General features: G+C 40.4%; 1 protein-coding gene across 3 annotated transcripts in view; it reads left to right on the top strand.

The window, feature by feature from the left end:
* Positions 1-18,418, top strand: part of LOC141095289 (allantoinase, mitochondrial-like) — a 56,721-nt gene that overhangs the window by 27,361 nt on the left and 10,942 nt on the right. For 2 of the 3 annotated variants that reach the window (XM_073581224.1, XM_073581225.1), the window contains 7 exons: positions 2,591-2,705; positions 5,021-5,167; positions 8,613-8,661; positions 9,018-9,111; positions 14,985-15,171; positions 16,168-16,306; positions 16,404-16,576. In XM_073581224.1, coding sequence (XP_073437325.1) covers positions 2,591-2,705; positions 5,021-5,167; positions 8,613-8,661; positions 9,018-9,111; positions 14,985-15,171; positions 16,168-16,306; positions 16,404-16,576 — 904 coding nt within the window. The remainder of the gene's footprint in view (positions 1-2,590; positions 2,706-5,020; positions 5,168-8,612; positions 8,662-9,017; positions 9,112-14,984; positions 15,172-16,167; positions 16,307-16,403; positions 16,577-18,418) is intronic. The other variant, XM_073581226.1, reaches the window with a different exon arrangement.

Genomic DNA, 18,418 nt, shown 5'->3' with positions numbered 1-18,418 from the left:
TGTTAGTACAAGTGACTGCTTCCTGTAGTTTTTCAGATAGGGTTTGGAGTGTGAAGAGAGCGGTGCTGCCATGGGATGATCTACAGTAGGGAAAACATAAGGACAGGAATAGAGACATCCTGAGGGGAAGTGACGGACTAGTCATAGTGGCCTCCCGGAGATGGGTCCTTGGAGAGGACGCTGAATCACAAGACCCCAGAGCTTGCAAAGCAGAAGATAATGGGCTTAAACAGGACTGAGTTTTAGTGGGACTAGTTGGGGTCACGAGTGGTAGATTCCAGTGGAAGAAATAGAACACGGAACTGCTGAGAGAGTAGAGACTCGCTGATCAGAACTGTGGTGTTGAACCTGGGTTGTGGTGAAGTAGGGCAAAATAGTGTGTCTCACTAGCCCTAGACTACACTAAAGAGGAAGGATACTGTGTGAAGGAGAATGCTGTATGCTTTATAGGAAACGACCTATATACATTTTATATAACTTATACAATGTGATTTTCTGGATTTTATTTTTAGTATTCTATCTCTCAATGTTAAAATTAACCTACTCTTAAAATTATAGACTGTTCATGTCTTTGTCAGTGGGCAAACTTACAAAATCAGCAAGGGATCCAATACTTATTTCCTCCACTGTATATACACATACATTCATTTTTGGGGGGTGAGCTAGAACTATGGGCCCCTGTGATTTCTATGTTCACCGCTGGACATATGCCCTAAAAGGCTGACACAATGGCATTTATTGCAGCTTTCCTCCCAACATATGATGAACTTGGCCTAATGTGTAAAACAATATTAATATTAGATAATACGCCTAGAAGAAACGTGCCAATTTCTGCCATCACAGCCTCAGCTCCTTTTGTAAAGACATTACCCTGTCCAGAATTCTCGGATACATTGATAATACTGCTATTTCCCCCGCTCATAGTCATTGGTCTGAATGCAGGCAGATCTCGAAGGCAGAGATTAGTATGATGGCGACTGCTGTGTGGGGGCAGTTTTATTTATGCCTCGGGCCTCATTGTATGATAATCAGTCTACAGAAAAGGCTGTATTATGAATATCTACAAAAGCTGTGACAAAGATCTAGATCTACAGATGATGTAACCGGATGAAAACCTATTCAGAGGCGATGGAAAATTCACATGTGCTGCAACAAAAAATAGCTGCTGCTTTCAGCCTAAATGTTAATTAAGGTCCAGTAATACACAGATCATATTTCCTATTGTCTCATTATAAAATAATAAAAGAAGTTTGTGCCCTCAATATGGATTTGGACAAGGATCTAACGGTAGTGAATGCCGAGGTTGTAATTGCACCTATGCTCAGGCCCTGGAGATTAAGGGTTGGACTAAGGGTGGGGGCAAATGGTCCCTTTGGGTTTTATGAGACCAGTGCTATCAAAAACCTGTGATAGTTGGGGTCTGTTGAAGATTTTGCATTTGGCCCTATGGACTTCAGATTTTGCACCTGGGTGTGGGTGGAGCATCAGACATCACAAACTGGTAACACCCAATTGTCACTTTATTCATAAATTTCTAGGAGGGATAACAGAGGAACAGCACAATGCAGAGTTCCCCTTCTAAGATCAGAGCAGGACAACATCTTTACATGTGTAGGAAACTACAGCTTGCCCAATTCACTTGAATGCTAGGTGACTAAGTGGTTAGTACTGCACTGTGGATCATTGGTTAGCACCGTTGCTTTGCAGCACTGGGGTCTTGCGTTCAAATCCCATCAAGGACAAGATCTGCAAGGAGTTTGTATGTTCTCCCCATGTTTGCAAAGGTTTCCTTCAGTTTCCTCCTACACTCCAAAGACATACAGATAAAAAACTTAGATTGTGAGCCACATTGGGGACAGTGATGATAATGTCTGTAAAGCGCTGCAGAATATGATGGTGTTATATAAGTGAGTAAAACAAATCAATTAAATACTGTAGATTGTCCAGGACTTTAGCATTGGTGAACTATCCTTAGGCTAGGTCCTCAGTATCTGATCTGTAGGGGTGCAACTCCCGACACCCCACCAATTGGCTGTTCACGGTATTGACTGGAACTGCATAGCACAGCCCCGTTGACTGTATAGTTGCCATGATGGGGTACTCTACATCCAACTACTATTCAAGTCAATAAGGGGTGGATGTGCAGTAGCCGGCCGTGGCTGTGGATCCGCTGGGAACAGGTGATCAGGGTTGGCACCAGGTTTTGCACCCCTCACCGATCAGACATTGATGACCTATCCTAGATACTATTCTGCTTGAACATTTATTTCTAGGTTAGGGTGCACAATTTTTTGCTTCTGTATTTCTATCGCCAATACTATGTACTGATTTTTGTGACCTTGTGATTTATTGCTTTTATGTATTGATGAATTTCTGTATTCAGTACATTTTCATATTTTTTTGAGATGATGGATTCTATTGATTCTTCTTGATCTGTGTAGTAGGTTACATGCAGTTACCATAAAATAGGCACGAGAGCCAAGTCTTAGCCAGTTGGAGAGTATGTGAGCACATCTAGGATTTAAGGAGAAATTGTTGGGATCCGGAGTCATACAGCACCGTAGATATAACATATATTTTGTATTGGCAGGAACAGTCTCCCTCCTACTACAACTGTGAGCAATTTCCATACAAAACTGGAGGCAGCTCAGGGACAATGCTATGTGGATGTGGCATTTTGGGGAGGAGTGATTCCCAATAATCAGGTAAGAATAGTATCATGTTGAAAAATTAATATATTTATGGGATTTTTTTTTTCTTGGGCTTGATTTACTTGAATAAATGTGCTTGAATTTTGGCCCAATTTGCAACCAAAATTGTGGAACGTTTTAGGTGTTTTAGACACTATTTTGTACTTTACTCTACAAGTGGACATTGGTTATCATAAAAACAGAGTGGCGTAGTGGAGAAGGGTGATGTCTTAATGTGACAAAATGCTCCAGAATGGTGTCAACATTTTGGCACAAAACATGGAAAGCAATAGGTGGTACAAAAAAAAAAAAACAAGTGTCTAAAGATGCAGCAAATTTCTCGTACAGCATGAGCCATGGTGATAAATTTGGTACACTTAGTTTACTAAGTTTAAACGTAACCTGACAGCTGATTCTTGCTACCCGAGCCATGGGCAACGTATACCAGACATTGGCTGTATCATTTCAGACAGTTGTGTTTTTCTTCTAAACACTGCCAGGTACAATTAAAAGCTGGCCAGGAACCAAGAAGCTCGGCTGACAAGTGCAAGAGGCCGATTCCTGGTGGCTTCTACACACCCAGATCCCCCTGAGTGAGCTGCAACGTTTCAGAATAAAGCATACCTCGCTGAAATGATACAGCCAGTGGCTGATCCATGCTCAGCATGTATTAACTGTCAACTTCCCTTTAAATATTAAACCAGATTGCAAAATCAACCCCAATATGTACAATTATCCAATAATATGTTAGACTATAACTTTCAAAATGTAATAACATAAAAGTGGCACCAAGCATAGCAAGGATGTCCATCCCTGGATACCATTTTTTTTTCCAAAGCCCAAAATTTTGTAATAATGAATTTATTTTAGCTTTAAAGAGGTCACATCTCTTTTTTTATTCTTTTATGCCTTAATCCCAATCTCTATATCGATTTAGAATAAAGGTTAACCAGTGATGGCAGCAGGAAAAAAAATTGATATTATAATTACAATAGAAGGGAATTTGGAGCACAGTGTCTGCAAAACAGAACTCTGAATCCTAGGGCGCCGTTAGACAGCAGTACAACATGGCCGTCGGCTTTCCTCACCCAAGCATGTATTTCTATGCAGCTGTCATGCTCAGTTCAGGAAAGCCGCCAGCCAGTCCATGCACTGTGATGTAATCATCGTCCATGTTATATGGCCGTCTGACTGCGCCCTTATAAAGAATGTTGGAACTATTTAGAATAGAATTATGTCTAAAGAGAATAAATATACACTTATTAACCCCTGTACCATCTTAAAGGGAATCTGACAGTAGGATCATCCTTCCTAAGCCATCTATATGGGCATAAAGGTCATAGGAAGCTGAATAAAATGATATCTTAATATCTGCGATCCGATGTCTTATTCCAGCGAAATCCATGTTTTTCTTATATGTAAGTAAGCTGTTAAGATCTATGGACCGGACACTGATCTCTTCAAGAATCTGCCTTCAGAGATTATTGTAAATGAAAATGGAAGATATCAGTGTGAGACATGTAACTAACACAGAACAGGAGAATTGAACTTAGTCTTCTTACAAACACATTCGGAGCTGGAGCTCTCACAGCTCTGCTGTATTGCAGCTCTGTCTGCCTGTGAGATGGAAGCTGAAGCTGAGGGGAACCTGCAGATGTGTCAAGTATAATCACACAAAGCTCTTCAGTGAGATCAAGAGAGCAAACTGTCGGTCATTACATGTCTCACTTTGGTAACACCTTCTTTCATTTAAAATAATACCTGGAGGCAGATTCTCAGGGAGATCTGTGTCCGGCTCATAGATCTGAACAGCTCAGTTACATATAAGAAAAACATGGATTTCTCTGGAATAAGACATCGGATATCAATGTATTATTTTATTCAGCTTCCTGAGGCCTACTTTACCATATAGATGGTTTAGAAGGATTGATCCTACTGACAGCTTGCCTTTGTTCAAAGTAAATTTCTAAATTACCTCTATAACATGAGAGGTTAATTTGCTGTCATCATTGTGGGTATTAATATGCTTGAAATCCCCTATAAAAGTCTGTGACTTCCCCAGCAATTTAAACAAGCTGATACTGTATATAGGGTTCATGTGGGCATCATTGCCCACTGAGAGGCGCTGTCCTCACGAATCAGACAAAGCAGGATGTTACACAAGATCATTGGTTTGTGAATTTCTTTATTATAGCTATATGGGTAAACTAACACAGCAATACGGTAATTATGTAAAAAGTCATTTGCCTTTGAACGTATATTGAAGATTCTTATTCTTTTTTTTGGTAAAATTATACATTTTTAATAATTTACCTCTGACTCTGTTGAAGGTGGAGTTGATCCCTATGCTACAGGCAGGTGTTGCAGGCTTCAAATGCTTCCTTATAAACAGTGGGGTGCCAGAATTTCCTCATGTCAATTTAATGGATCTACACTCAGCTATGTCTGAACTACAGGGGACCAACAGTGTCCTGCTGGTTAGTATACAATATTAAGGCTCTAGTAACGTATCAATTAACGTGAAAAGCAATGTATCCCAAATTTGATGATTCTGATTCTCGATCTGTCCTGCATCACTGCAAAATTAAAACAAATATTTGCTAGAGACGTCTTCAATATTTTATTGGTGGAGGTCAAAACCTAGCACCCCCACTGATCAGCTGTTTCCAGCTCCATTGATGGTCAGATGTAAACAATGAAAGTGTCCAAACAGCATAGCTTGGTTCACTGTGTAGGGTTCTTTCCCAGGATCTTGGGGTTTAGTTCCCATTTACTTCAATAATACCTGCAATTTTCAAACATTGATTCGAGAGCTTAAACGGAACTTGTCACCAGGTTTTTGCTCCCTAATCTGAGAGCAGCATAATGTAGGGACAGATACCTGGGTTCCAGCAATGTGTCACTTACTTTACTGATTGCTTCAGGTCGCCGACCCTACATCATGCTGCTCTCAGGTGGGGTAACAAAAGAATAGTGGCAGATTCCTTTAAGGTAAGACATTGGAACGCCTTTTAAACTATAGAATGCTTCCTATTTGTAGATTTATTGGTGGCTTTTGAGGATACAATTTTTATGGACAAAAAGAACTGAAGGAATTATAGACTAAGAGTTCTGTTGGCTTCTCCATGATTTATAAATACTTTCATTACCCAAAGGAAAAACAAACTAAGTGTCCAGTGGCAGACATATCATTGGTGCAACATGTCCGGCGGCACATGGGCCCAAGAGATAAGGGGGTCCACTTCTACCTCTACAGCAGATGGAAATTTGCATTATGAGGAGCTATTGGAATAGAAATGACCCATACATTGTTCTTGCACAGGGGCCCTCTTCTGTATGTGTCCGTTCCTGTAGGTGTCAATCACGTTAGCGTTTTTGACGCCAGAGGAGAAGACATGATGGGACAAGGTGTAGTCAATAAACTGGCTACATTGCAAACAATAATGCGGGTTTATGCCAAGTGATAGCATTGATATACACATGATTAGGGCCAGAGAAGAACATGTTCTGCAGAAGACGGGCGGCCTCTCCTCTAGTACAGAGTTCCCCAACTCCAGTCCTCAAGGCCCACCAACAGATCATGTTTTCAGGATTTCCTTTGTATTGTACAGGTGATGCAATTATCACCTGGGCAATACTAAGGAAATCCTGAAAACATGACCTGTTGGTGGGCCTTGAGGACCGGAGTTGGGGAACCCTGCTCTAGTACATGCCATCTGGCATTTAGGAAATCTAAACTGAGGAAGACAAAAGGGTCTTCACCTTTTATCTCGGGATTCTTTGCCAGTGGGCACAGTCCCTCATGGGTAAGCCGAAGAGTGCATAGTGTGTTTCTCACCTGCTTTGTTAGAATGTATTTTGGTAAAAATATGATTAAGAAGAAAATGTCTCCCATACTACAGTCTGTGTGTTTATCACATGCAGGATTTCACCAAGAGATGACAGCGATCCACTTGCATGCATATTAATGATCTCCAGACAATGCTTCTGTCACCGACTCCACAGCTGTCATGTAAATATAGAGCCTCATACCAAACTGTGAGAAGCCGTATATCCTCATTTATCAGCCGCATGTCACTGTCACATTCCCGCTGCATTTCTTGAATACTTACTCGTTACTTACACCCAGATGCTTATATTTTCATATCAAAGACAATTAGGGATTTTTGTGTCTATTTTTTGAATGTCTTATGGCACTAGTGTAAGAAATAAGATATTCTGTTCTACTGATACGAAAAAAAAACTTGTTTATCTCTTCTGTCATGAATGAAGGCACAATATCAGCCAAAGCAGTTGCAGGAAAAAGGGGTTAGGGGGAGACACAGGACCCTCACTGCTTTGAGCCACATAGCCAGAGACATACATGATACATTTCTCTTTTCTCCCTTGTCCCTAAGAGAACTCTTTACATTTAGTTTTAAAGTGGTATTCATAAATTACACAGGATATGTCATAAATGTCTGATAGACGTGGGACCAGTGCCGGACTGGCCATCTGGCAATTCTGGCAAATGCAAGAAGGGCCTGTCTGCTCATGGGCTGCCTTGTCTGCTACGTTGTTAACAGAATCAGTGTTCTCAAGACAGCCATACTGTTAAGAGTTGTGACAGAGCACAAAGCTGGTGACTTCGTCACTTACCCCAGCAGACCATGGGTATCATTAGAAATATTGGTCATGTAGTAAATCTTCCTTTCTGCCATCCAGGGTAATACTAATAGTAATATATCCCATCTGGTGCTTGGGGATGGTGACAGCATGGGCCTGTGTGATTTTAAATGCCAGGGGTGAATTTCAGCCCCAGTCCATACCTGCATGGGTCCTACACAGAGCGAAGGTCCCCTGATTCCTGTCCCGTCAGATGAGGCAGTCTCTGCATCCAGGCAGAGAAATAAAGGAGAGGTGGTCTCTAAGGGTCTTGATCCATTTCTATGGAGATTACAGAAACAGCCAAGCATGCTGTGTCTCACCAGGTGGGACGGTGGTTAAGGGATCCCCATTGTGGAGATGGATGCAACTACCACTTGCTGAAACCTCCTGAATAAATATATACTCACTTTTAAACGGCTGGACAGTAAAGTAATACGCTGCCAACATCCGCTGCGTTTTGTCATATATTGTGTTATACTTTATTCTTCTTAGTGTTTGTCTGATGAAGGTCTGTATTGTCACACGTTGATACACTGTTAGACCTCACTCACAGGTCCATGTTTCCAGTACGCGTCCTATCAGTTTTTTTTTTCACTGATGCCACACGTACTCATTATAATCTATGGGTCTATTCACATGTCCGTGTATTTTCATGGACTAAAATTAAATATGCAAATTGCCTCTTCAGAGAGGAAGAGGACTAGAACTCTAGTTCCACCTATGGTAGCAATCCTAAATGTCAATATTGAAACTTTGATTTTGCAGAGGAGCATGCATTGTGTAGAAGTCTCCTCACTCTGACACGACAGGTCAAGCTTATCACTCACCATAATGACAAATATTACCCCTAAGATCCCATTCTTAAGCCTCTCACCTAAACAAATCACATCTCATACTTTGCACTGACGAGGGGCAATGCCGCAAAACACTGTCTGCAAATTGAGATTCTGGTTTGGCTTTTTTCCTAAGTCATATGGCAAGGCTCGTTAAAGGGTCGATAGTAACCTTATCGATTACTATAACAAATAAATGTAGTTATTAGTGTGTGCAATTGGTGAAAGAAGGATTAAAACGTTAATGTTGGGGGTAGCAGAAATTTCCTAGAATCACAGCCTCAAATAGCGGTCAACTTCCAGCAATAACCCTCATAAACTGCCGTGTCTTTATACAACATTTGTGAGCAGGGAAAATAGTGAGGATTTGTCCCTCTGTATGAATAATCTCCTAATCTCCACATATATAGGTTTCTTATGAATAATTCTTTTGTTTTTAAAGTTTCATGCTGAACTTGAAGATACAAGAAGTGATTCACCAGTCACTGGAGGTAAGGAGCTATCATTGACATGCAATTAATAAATAAAAAATGTACTGAAAAGTAGTAAAAAAAAATTTTTAGCATGTCACTTTTTTAATGCAGCATACTCTGGGTATGCCATTTTTTACATAGGAATCTCTATTAAATTTAAAAAATAAGTCACTAAAGATGCACCTTATGTTTTCTACAATTAATTTCAACATAGTAATAAAATAGCCTCCACTAGTAAACCAAAGTGATAGTAAAAAAAGCCACTACTCTGTCTTGTAAAAGTTGCAGGAAGGTACAAAAGTCATGAAATGAAACAAAACCATTGTATTAATAATGTTATTAATAGTATTGTTCAATATGCTAATCTTTTTTAGATCCTACACAGTATGAAACATTTCTGAACTCTCGTTTAGATCACATGGAAGTTTCTGCGGTTGAGATGGTGGCTGATCTTTGTCTACAGTACAAGTTAGTATTTGGTAAATACGTTGAAAAAACAGATAAAACAATATATTTGGTGTTTTTCAAACTCCACATAGGAAACAAAGATGGTAAAGCATTTCTCCCTAAAAAAATGTGTATTGTAAACTTTTAATTTGGAGTGCTCTTGCCAGCGGCCCTGTACAGTGTCCCCTTCTCCCTCCATTCAGGGACATTGGCTTACTCACTGTCCCGGCATCTCCTGTCGCTGTGCACGCCGCACTGTTTCTCGGAGGCGTGCCTAGTGTACACACTCCCGTTCTTAAAAGGGTAGTACGCGCACATGGTAAATGCCTTCAGCTAACAGCTGGGTGGAATTTCGTAATGTGTTCACCTGCAAGGTGGCTCTCAGCCAATAGCTGAGAGATATCTTGTATATAAGGCACCCTCCCCATTAGAAAGGTGCCTGGGCAGCCCCTATAGTTTGTGTTAGGTGGTTTACAATGTGCAACTGTAAGTTTCCAGGTCCCTGTCCCGTGTATTATTACTATTCCTGAGTTTATTACAAAGTTATTTATGTTAATGCCCAAAATTCAAGCTCAAACAAATAATGTAGTGAAAAAATATGTACACTTTATTGAAACATATGCATGAAAAAATGAAGTGTATAAAAAATACAATAATATGATCAGGTTGCGGAGGCGACACAAAAGGAAGACTGATAGCAGCATCAATAAAATATTGAGCCTTGGTTCATAAAATAACCAACAAATCCCCAGCACAGCAATGACTCACTAGATAAATTGTGCCACAGTGCATTCAATCTGAATTCTAAGTAATAAGGTGCAAAACAGCGTACCATCTCATGGATACTGTGCAGGGCACAAGGAGACATGCATATCAAGGGTTAAAATGCTTAATGCAAAAAATGAGGGAAATGCTGTAATGATCATGCTTACCCGTGTGGGGCATACATCAGCTGCGTGTCAAGTCCCAAGCCCCAATGCACGTTTTGAGCTGGGCTTCGTCGGGGGGCTTGTGTGTGTTGCTGCTTGATGCACAGGATTTAAAAACATCCATCACAGCTGGCCGTAATTATCGCCACTCAAAAGGGCGCATGAGAGGCAGACCCCCGGTTACAGGTACGTCACGTCCGGCTGTCTCAGTCTGCGGGAGGGACAAGGAGAAAACGCTCTTCTCCTGATGTCACTGACCTACCCCAGACTGTGATGCCACCTTCAGGAATGCTCACAAGACCGTGAGTCTACCGCGCATGCGCGCACCGCAGTGGCCATCTTAGATACTGGCCAGAATAAGGGAATGGGTGAACATCATACAAATATAGGGAACATTGTAATCTAAAAGATAATTTGCAGTATATCTCATGAACCGCCATGTCACAAACCCTTCCTAAGACCCCATACAGATCTATGGGTCCATTATTCATCTATAAGTATATATATATACAGTATATATATATATAGCGGTAGCCATTTTAGATACTGGCACATGTGTGGGCAGGAACAAGGGGAGGGACACAAACAAAAAGGGAGACATATACATTTTATATATCAGTAAGTAAACATTAAGTATACAGTCCTCCTTATCCCATCCCCAGATTTATAATACTGAATATGTAGTGTGTTCCACTTCGTGGAAGAAAATACAGATATTCCGCTGGCTCATTTTTCGATATTAGTGTTCACAATGTCAAGCTCACACAGGTCCAGAAGATCAATATAGAGCACCAGTGATGGATGGATAGCCGAAGTGCACATTCGAAACATATCATGCCAAGTATGTTCTAAAAATAATGAATTAAAAACAGCAAAAATTAAAAACAAGAAAACAAACAACAAAGAACAAAACAGAAGAATGAGGCCAAAGGACATCCCAAAACCATTTTTCTCATTATATCTACCCAAACACTAACATCACACCTGCATCAAGGGGTGAGCTTACAGAAAGGGGGCGAAGGAAAGTTTTTCATTGAGTCCATGAGGTACCATGGAACCCAAAGAAACAATCCAGCGGCACTCAAGCTGGGCTAAAGTTTATTTGAGGTCACCACCCCTAATACCGGAATGCATTCTATCAATGCCCCGAATCTTAAGTGCACTAGGGTCACAGTTATGAAATTGCCTGAAGTGCCGCGGGATAGTCTTGAGAGTGGTAATATCAATAATATCCTTTGCTGCTTTAATGTCCCTCTTGTGCTCCCTAACCCTGATGCGAAGTTCTCTGGAGGTTAGGCCCACATAAATCAAATTACAAGTACAAATTGCATAATACACCACGTAAGTGGTACTACAGGATATATAACTTTTATTGCACAAAAAGGTCCTTAAGCAACCCCAGATAAATTAGTCCACTCAGAACAATTTATGTAACAAAATCAGATGCTTCAAAAAACTATCCATTTGTTTTTTTTGAAGAAAAGAGAGTGAGACATATATGATATAAAAATATAAATCTAAATCTTTATTAATCCATCCATATACATGTTAAAAATAAGAAAGGTTTAGGAACAAAAAGAAGAGGGACAATGGGTCTAAGATAATTTATGCCACCTGGTAAGTGCCATGTTCAAAAATAGTTCCATGAGTTCTAATTAGTATGTAAAGTAGCCATAGAGTAAATTTAAAGCAAAGTGACACATTTACCATTTAAAAATCTATAACAGATTAACATTAATCAGGTATCTCAATGCCTTGAAATATATTATACCAAAAATTGCATCATCGCACACTATTGGATGTCCATTTCTACTGTGCATTTAAATAAATTACTAAGACTCATGACTAACCGCTGTATCTCTCTTATAAACTAGCACATAAACGCTCCCATAAGCATGGGGGAATTAATGATCACGGACACATTACCTGGATCCTGGTGGCTAAATAATTGTAAACGAAAGCCCAGTCCCTCTGCCCCGACGCGCACGTTTCGCCCAGCTTCATCGGGGGGCGTGTCTGGGCAGAGGGTGAATAGCCCTTAAATAACAGTCAGAGGCTCTTAATTAGCGGTTTTAATTGTTCACCGGGTGTACATGATGTTCTATGGCGCAGGCGCAGATCACGCAACGCTCTTGTAAAAAGACACAAGCGCGCGGCCCGGTGGGTTACCCACAATCCACCTCACCAATCAGGTGATCAGTGGGCGGGCACACCAACGTTCTTGGCCGCGCGTTATGTATCGGGAGCGAGCGCGACACAGCACATGCGCACTTCAACAGTACACCCGTGAAGTAACATCAAACAACTTGCACAGAGGTAAGTACACCGCGATATCGCAATCAATACATATGACAATTAAAGCAACCATAGGAAACACAGGAAATACACAAATCATACCCTCCCAAAATCATGTAGTGTTATCCATAACAATATACATCATGCACAAATGCACAAAGTCAGCAACAATACAGTAACAATTTTCATCATAAATACAAACTACACTTATCATTATTACTGTGCAAAAAGTGACAAATTCCAATGTTTACATTTATTTATAGAAAAATATATTAATGTAAAAATTCTACATACAAAAATAAAAATAAAAAATATTAAATAATAATTTGCAAGTGTCATATACAGTGAACACTGTCCGATACCAAACGAAGGCCAGGCATCAGACCGTGTCCCCTATGCCCTAAACTTAGTATACATCAAAAATTACGTGATATAAGCAAATGAAAAATAAATTAACAAATAGTGTATTATACTCACATATACAGTCACATAATGGTCATATTTCCATGTATATTATTTTTTCAATCAATTTTTTAATCAATTTTTTTAAAAAACAGTGTCTAACATATGAAAGTTCATCTACTGAATTTCTTCATCTTCCATTGATATCTTTCCTCCGATCATTCTCCTTCCATATGTATATGATACAATCTTTCGCCCTTTATTTCTTCCTCTTGTGACCGCCAAACGAACAGCAGAAAAACTCCAATTGCTATGCAGAAGCAATACTCCAACTGCTAAAGGGCTTTCAAATTAATATATTTTTCTATAAATAAATGTAAACATTGGAATTTGTCACTTTTTGCACAGTAATAATGATAAGTGTAGTTTGTATTTATGATGAAAATTGTTACTGTATTGTTGCTGACTTTGTGCATTTGTGCATGATGTATATTGTTATGGATAACACTACATGATTTTGGGAGGGTATGATTTGTGTATTTCCTGTGTTTCCTATGGTTGCTTTAATTGTCATATGTATTGATTGCGATATCGCGGTGTACTTACCTCTGTGCAAGTTGTTTGATGTTACTTCACGGGTGTACTGTTGAAGTGCGCATGTGCTGTGTCGCGCTCGCTCCCGATACATAACGCGCGGCCAAGAACGTTGGTGTGCCCGCCCACTGATCACCTGATTGGTGAGGTGGATTGTGGGTAACCCACCGGGCCGCGCGCTTGTGTCTTTTTACAAGAGCGTTGCGTGATCTGCGCCTGCGCCATAGAACATCATGTACACCCGGTGAACAATTAAAACCGCTAATTAAGAGCCTCTGACTGTTATTTAAGGGCTATTCACCCTCTGCCCAGACACGCCCCCCGATGAAGCTGGGCGAAACGTGCGCGTCGGGGCAGAGGGACTGGGCTTTCGTTTACAATTATTTAGCCACCAGGATCCAGGTAATGTGTCCGTGATCATTAATTCCCCCATGCTTATGGGAGCGTTTATGTGCTAGTTTATAAGAGAGATACAGCGGTTAGTCATGAGTCTTAGTAATTTATTTAAATGCACAGTAGAAATGGACATCCAATAGTGTGCGATGATGCAATTTTTGGTATAATATATTTCAAGGCATTGAGATACCTGATTAATGTTAATCTGTTATAGATTTTTAAATGGTAAATGTGTCACTTTGCTTTAAATTTACTCTATGGCTACTTTACATACTAATTAGAACTCATGGAACTATTTTTGAACATGGCACTTACCAGGTGGCATAAATTATCTTAGACCCATTGTCCCTCTTCTTTTTGTTCCTAAACCTTTCTTATTTTTAACATGTATATGGATGGATTAATAAAGATTTAGATTTATATTTTTATATCATATATGTCTCACTCTCTTTTCTTCAAAAAAAACAAATGGATAGTTTTTTGAAGCATCTGATTTTGTTACATAGGATATATAACTTGTGATCCGGTAGTCCCTACTACCATATGCCGTTGTGAAAGTGGTTGCTCTGACAATATTGTTGCAAGCCATGCAAGAACCACATGATAACATCCCCATCTTTGAGGTCCTGCACCAAATGGATTTGTTGGTTTAGCCACATAGTGACTTCTCACAAGCAAGTCTTTTAGATTTTTTCCCCTCCTTGCCGTGAGGAGGAGTCTATCTGGCAATATTATTTGCAACACAGACCAGTGTTTATCCATGATTTCTCTGATTTTCTTCCACTGGTTGTTATATGTCGTAATACATCTAAGTGGTGGGTCCCTAGAGATGTTATGTTTTTTTGCCTCAAGGAGTTGATGACGTGGAGTCCTCCTCGCACGATAGCAACCCAGCCTAATGTTCCTCATGCTGTATCCCCGATCCCGGAATCGCTGGCCCAGGTCCCGGCCCAGTCCTCAAAGACCAAATCCGTGGAACAAATTCGTTTCATCCTCAAAAATTGACCTATTGGAATGGCACGAATAGTTGTTGGCGTGTGTGCAGATGTTACATGAAGTAATGAATTGACTGATGTTTCTTTACGAAACACATCAGTTTGAATAGTACTGCATATTTGACTGCAAAACACTAAAGAATAAAGTTCCAGAAATGTTATAGGGTAAATAAGTACTAACTCACACAGACATGGAAGAAGAGGGCAACTGCTCTTTAAAAATTAAAGTGATACTTTGCTTGATGTTTAAATATGTAACAAAACACTACAATTGTTTACCCAGAGTTCGCTGTCACATTGTACACCTTTCATCAGCACGATCACTCCCCGTTATCAGGAAGGCAAAAAAAGCAGGGGCGCCTATCACAGTAGAGACCACTCACCATTATCTGACCCTAAGTGCTGAAAACATTCCCCCTGGAGCTACATACTATAAGTGTTGCCCACCTGTGAGAGGACACTGCAATAAGGTATGCTTATTCTTTCTGAAATATCATTAGTTAACTGATAGACATATCATTTTCCTTTTATAAATAAAAATTAATCCAGTCTTGGTTCATCTCTAGTGTCACTTGCCAGTTACTTGATTTTATAATTTGCATATAGCCTCTGTAGAGAGGAAAGCAAGTTCAGCCTGCTAGATATAACAATACTAAGTCAAAATCGGCTCTTTAAAGAAGAGCTTTAGCCATATTTTTACATAATGTGTTAGTGGCTGCAGAGTCTGAATAAAACCTGCCTCTCAATACTTTAGAGCAGGTTTCTTAGTGTGTGAGCTGTAATGACAAGCAGCTCTGATCTCTTGGTCTAACCTCCTACATGATTAGAAAGTGATATGAGAGGAGAAGAGTGGATAGAAGGGTTTGTAATGTGACACTGCTAAACTCAGTTGACTCTCACTTCCACACTGCCAGGACCTTAACTGAAAGATGTTGGTCATCTGTGCTAAACTTCCAGCACTTTCTAATCATGCAGGAGGTTAGACCAGGAGATCAGAGCTGTATTATTAGATCTCACACACTGAGAAACTGACTCTAAGCTTTGTTGGGGGAGCGTTCATCTTTCTCTTGAGTGTTGCTACCTGCTTATGAATGGTCAGAATCATACAAGAGGAGTACACACCCCCAGTGAAAATTCTCTGACAACACCCACTTGGACTTAACAAAAATTAACTCATTAGGTGCCAAATATTGTGATTGCTATTATCTCCACCACGAAGAGGCAAAATAAAATAAATATATTTTCTGCTCTGCAGCCACTATTACATTGTATGTCCAGTTCAACGTGAAATATATGGTGAAAAGTCATCTTTAACAAGCCTTGCCACATGACCTAAGATATGGCATTAAAATTTAGTAAGTATGAATAAATAGTTTCAGTCGTCTCAGCGATTTGGTTTCATATTGTCAATAATTGACTAGTGTGTGCAAATAATAACTATATGGAATTCCTAACCTTACCACTAGGAGGCGCTGTGGAATGCACTTTTGCAGGGCAACATAGACATGGTGGTATCTGATCACTCACCATGCACACCAGACCTCAAGCATCTACAAGATGGAGATTTCCTAAAGGCCTGGGGAGGGATTTCATCTCTACAACTAGGTGAGAAGATATGTTATGGTGGAAGGTGGGGGTTGAAGAATACTCTACAGGTACAGTGAATAGCTTTAGATTTCTTATTTCACTGTGATGTACACAGGATTGTCCCTTTTTTGGACTTCTGCAAGGATCCGTGGGTTTTCATTGCCAGACGTATCTCGTATAATGAGCAGCAACCCAGCCAAATTATGTAGCATGGAAGATCGCAAGGGAACCATTAAAATAGGGTGTGATGCTGACCTGGTCATTTGGGATCCTGATAGTAATTTTCAGGTAAGTAAAATGGTGGGCACTAAAGACATTTCTGCATTTTCTGTATACAGTGGGGCAAAAAAGTATTTAGTCAGTCAGCAATAGTGCAAGTTCCACCACTTAAAAAGATGAGAGGCATCTGTAATTTACATCATAGGTAGACCTCAACTATGGGAGACAAACTGAGAAAAAAAAATCCAGAAAATCACATTGTCTGTTTTTTTTTCATTTTATTTGCATATTATGGTGGAAAATAAGTATTTGGTCAGAAACAAAATTTCATCTCAATACTTTGTGATATATCCTTTGTTGGCAATGACAGAGGTCAAACGTTTTCTGTAAGTCTTCACAAGGTTGCCACACACTGTTGTTGGTATGTTGGCCCATTCCTCCATGCAGATCTCCTCTAGAGCAGTGATGTTTTTGGCTTTTCGCTTGGCAACACGGACTTTCAACTCCCTCCAAAGGTTTTCTATAGGGTTGAGATCTGGAGACTGGCTAGGCCACTCCAGGACCTTGAAATGCTTCTTACGAAGCCACTCCTTCGTTGCCCTGGCGGTGTGCTTTGGATCATTGTCATGTTGAAAGACCCAGCCACGTTTCATATTCAATGCCCTTGCTGATGGAAGGAGGTTTGCACTCAAAATCTCACGATACATGGCCCCATTCATTCTTTCATGTACCCGGATCAGTCGTCCTGGCCCCTTTGCAGAGAAACAGCCCCAAAGCATGATGTTTCCACCACCATGCTTTACAGTAGGTATGGTGTTTGATGGATGCAACTCAGTATTCTTTTTCCTCCAAACACGACAAGTTGTGTTTCTACCAAACAGTTCCAGTTTGGTTTCATCAGACCATAGGACATTCTCCAAAACTCCTCTGGATCATCCAAATGCTCTCTAGCAAACTTCAGATGGGCCCGGACATGTACAGGCTTAAGCAGTGGGATACGTCTGGCATTGCAGGATCTGAGTCCATGGTGGCGTAGTGTGTTACTTATGGTAGGCCTTGTTACATTGGTCCCAGCTCTCTGCAGTTCATTCACTAGGTCCCCCCGCGTGGTTCTGGGATTTTTTCTCACCGTTCTTGTGATCATTCTGACCCCACGGGGTGGGATTTTGCGTGGAGCACCAGATCGAGGGAGATTATCAGTGGTCTTGTATGTCTTCCATTTTCTAATTATTGCTCCCACAGTTGATTTCTTCACTCCAAGCTGGTTGGCTATTGCAGATTCAGTCTTCCCAGCCTGGTGCAGGGCTACAATTTTGTTTTTGGTGTCCTTTGACAGCTCTTTGGTCTTCACCATAGTGGAGTTTGGAGTCAGACTGTTTGAGGGTGTGCACAGGTGTCTTTTTATACTGATAACAAGTTTAAACAGGTGCCATTACTACAGGTAATGATTGGAGGAAAGAGGAGACTCTTAAAGAAGAAGTTACAGGTCTGTGAGAGCCAGAAATCTTGATTGCTTGTTTCTGACCAAATACTTATTTTCCACCATAATATGCAAATAAAATGAAAAAAAAACAGACAATGTGATTTTCTGGATTTTTTTTTCTCAGTTTGTCTCCCATAGTTGAGGTCTACCTATGATGTAAATTACAGACGCCTCTCATCTTTTTAAGTGGTGGAACTTGCACTATTGCTGACTGACTAAATACTTTTTTGCCCCACTGTATGCCGCAATAATGTCACGATGACCCGTCCTGTGTGACGCGACCAGCAGGCCGGTAACTAAAACAACAAGATGTGGCACGTGATACAGTCCTGTGTGACATGGCCCGCAGGCCGGTAACTAAAACAACAAGACACGGGGAAAGGGGAAACAGTTACAACGGTGGGCCCTGTGATAGGGAAAGGGGATGT

This window comes from Dendrobates tinctorius, unplaced genomic scaffold, assembly GCF_039654945.1.
Source record: "Dendrobates tinctorius isolate UK_male_01 unplaced genomic scaffold, ASM3965494v1 ptg000069l, whole genome shotgun sequence".
In the NCBI taxonomy this organism is placed as follows: domain Eukaryota; kingdom Metazoa; phylum Chordata; class Amphibia; order Anura; family Dendrobatidae; genus Dendrobates; species Dendrobates tinctorius.
The sequence above is the reverse complement of the archived record's forward strand: the minus strand, read 5'-3'. Positions and strand labels throughout refer to the sequence as shown.